Genomic DNA, 3230 nt, shown 5'->3' on the forward strand with positions numbered 1-3230 from the left:
ACAAAAGGGAGATGACACGTGCGGTTTGTTATGGTTGACAGCGTCTGGTAGCGACGCACCTCTGGCCGGTCTCCACGCGAGCGAGGAACTTTTTTTTTTTTTTTTTTAGCAAAGGTCGTTTACCGTCTTTGAATTTTTTACCGAGGATGGAAGTTGATTGTTAGCATTTACTTATATGATTTCCTTTATTTTGGTTTTATTTCCTTAACAGGACATTCGTTCCTGTTATTTAATGAGTGTGGTTAACTACCATTGCCAAAATTGTTACTACCGCCGAATAAGACATAAAATAAATAAAAAATAAATAAATATCAATGCTTCTACTTCGGGCACATACATTTTTATAAAACTCTTTTACAACTAAATGGTAGCTCAACCTATAAATATGCTTGTAAAACATGTAACACGCACGTGTGTTCCTGTGCATGTGTACGTGTGTGCATCTACGTCTGCGTATGCGTGTGTATGTGCATATTCGCGCGCGAGCGTGTGCGTGAGCGTCCGTGCGTGTATGTGTGTGTACGTGTGCGAGCATGCGTGTACATGCGTGCGTGTGTGCATGCGTGCGTGTGTGATTTTGCATCTGCGTGAGTGTGAGTGTACTTGCTTGCTTACACTCTTGTGTTCCCTCCACCGCCCCTATTGCTACACTAAACCTCAACTCCAGACATCCCTAACGACCCCGGGGCCCAACTGCAGGTTCTGACCGGCATCGCATACATATATATGACCTTCACGCTGTCTGCATATGAAATTATTTTCTGTAACCCTTTTCACCAGTGACTATTGAATTCCTAGAACATTCTTTAATGCTAAAACTAAATCTAAAGTATTAGCACGAATTGCAGTGCAGAATTCTCTTTACAGATGACAACTATGTAATTATAAATGAGCCATTCTGGAGTTATCTTTTACTAATAATTGAATAAAAATGGAAGTATGTCTACCAAGTACTGATATACCTTACAGTATAGTATTACCATTACAGACACTATATACCAACCTCAAAATATGGTGTTATTTCTATAAATAATTATACGCCAGTAATACATCATGGTAATATCTATATTGCTATACCACACACAATAACCTGTAAAAAAAATAATCCGACAATAGCAAACCTTACCATACTTTTCCACAACTAGACAAATCTAATAACATAAAATTAAATAACTGAGGTGACCAACACCCCCCCCCCCCCACCCACCCACCCACCACCATCATGGGAATAATTCTATAGAGAACTCTTCGCAAGAATAATTCTGTAAGTAAATTCTAACAATAATGATTCTCTGGCCAAGATCTCACACTATTAATTATTTTACCAAGTCCTCACAATAATTATTTTACAGCCAATTCCACAAAATAATAATTTTATAGCCAATTCTACAAAATAATAATTCTACAGCCAATTCTACAAAATAATTCTAAAGCCAATTCTACAGAATAATAATTCTACAGCCAATTCTACAAAACAATAATTCTACAACCAATTCTACAACATAATTCTACAAAAAAAATAATTATACAAAATAATTCTACAGCCAATTCTACAAAATTCTACAGCCAATTCTACAAAATAATTCTACAACCAATTCTACAAAATAATTCTAAACCCAATTCTACAGAATATTTCTACAGCCAATTCTACAACCAATTCTACAAAATAATTCTAAACCCAATTCTACAGAATATTTCTACAGCCAATTCTACAAAATATTAATTCTACAGCCAATTCTACAAAATATTAATTCTACAGCCAATTCTACAAAATAATAATTCTACAGCCAATTCTACAAAATAATTCTACAGCCAATTATACAAAATATTAATTCTACACTAAATTCTACAAAATGATAATTCTGCAGCAAATTCTACAAAATAATTCTACAGCCAATTCTACAAAATTCTACAGCCAATTCTACAAAATAATTCTACAGCCAATTCTACAAAATAATTTTACAACCAATTCTACAAAATATTAATTCTACAGCAAATTCTACAAACAAATAATCCTACAGCCAATTCTACAAAATAATTCTACAGCCAATTCTACAAAATAATTCTACAGCCAATTCTACAAAATAATAGTTCCACAAAATAATTTTACAGCCAATTCTACAGAATAATTCTACAGCCAATTTTACAAATATTAATTCTACAAAATAATTCTACAGCCAATTCTACAAAATAATAATTCTACAGCCAATTCTACAAAATAATAATTCTACAGCCAATTCTACAAAATAATAATTCTACAGCAAATTTTACAAAATAATTCTACATCAAATTCTACAGCAAATTCTACAAAATAATTCTACAGCCAATTCTACAAAATAATTCTACAGCCAATTCTACAAAATGTTAATTCTACAGCAGATTCTACAAAATATTAATTCTACAGCCAATTTTACGAACTAATAATTCTACAAAATGTTAATTCTACAAACTAATAATCCTACAAAATGTTAATTCTACAGCAAATTCTACAAAATAATTCTACAGCCAATTCTACAAAATAATTCTACAGCCACTTCTACAAAATAATTCTACAGCAAATTCTACAAACTAATAATTCTACAAAATGTTAATTCTACAAAATAATAATTCTACTGCAAGTTCTATAAACTAATAATCCTACAGCCAATTCTACAAAATTAATAGTTCTACAAAATAATCCTACAGCCACCTCCCCACAGTAACGAGCTCTTCTCACTCACCAACGATCGGGAAGTAGTTGTACAGCCCCCCCACCACAGGCAGAGGGGCCGGTCCTGGGATTTCCTCGAAGGGGCGGGCGGCCTGGTACAATTCCTCCTTCGTGGTTTTTGTTCCATTTCCCTCGACTGCAAAGGGACAGGTTGCTGCCATCTCCTCTGCGGCGGTGTGTGCCTGCCTGCTCGTCCATTGGGGCAAGCAGCTACGTTGCCATAGCAATCTGTTGGCGACGAATCGTAGTATGGACATCGTGAGGTTGTTGTGTTTTCAGGGGGAAAGATATGAATTCACATCCACGTCTATTTTCTGCTCTCCATTCGCCGTCCTTCGCAACAGCAACGCATAAAATCGTCCATCAATCCGCCAGACGATCGAACGAGCGAAACAGCAATTAGGGGCATGTCATGCTCATCAATCAAGTGTTATTTTATCATCCAGACAGCATCGGAACCTGATTTGTCATGGAGCACCCGTTCGGCCCTTCCTTTCCAGACTGAGCGCCGTCTGGAAGT

The 3230-nt window shown here is 35.7% G+C and overlaps 1 protein-coding gene across 1 annotated transcript in view; it reads right to left on the reverse strand.

Annotated features, from left to right (window-relative positions):
- LOC113803145 (cytochrome P450 302a1, mitochondrial) overlaps nucleotides 1-3230 on the reverse strand; it is a 12843-nt gene extending 9613 nt beyond the window's left edge. Inside the window, exon 1 of the mRNA XM_027353871.2 lies at nucleotides 2721-3230. Coding sequence (XP_027209672.1) covers nucleotides 2721-2967 — 247 coding nt within the window. The 5' untranslated portion in view covers nucleotides 2968-3230. The remainder of the gene's footprint in view (nucleotides 1-2720) is intronic.

This window comes from Penaeus vannamei, chromosome 39, assembly GCF_042767895.1.
Source record: "Penaeus vannamei isolate JL-2024 chromosome 39, ASM4276789v1, whole genome shotgun sequence".
NCBI classification, from domain to species: domain Eukaryota; kingdom Metazoa; phylum Arthropoda; class Malacostraca; order Decapoda; family Penaeidae; genus Penaeus; species Penaeus vannamei.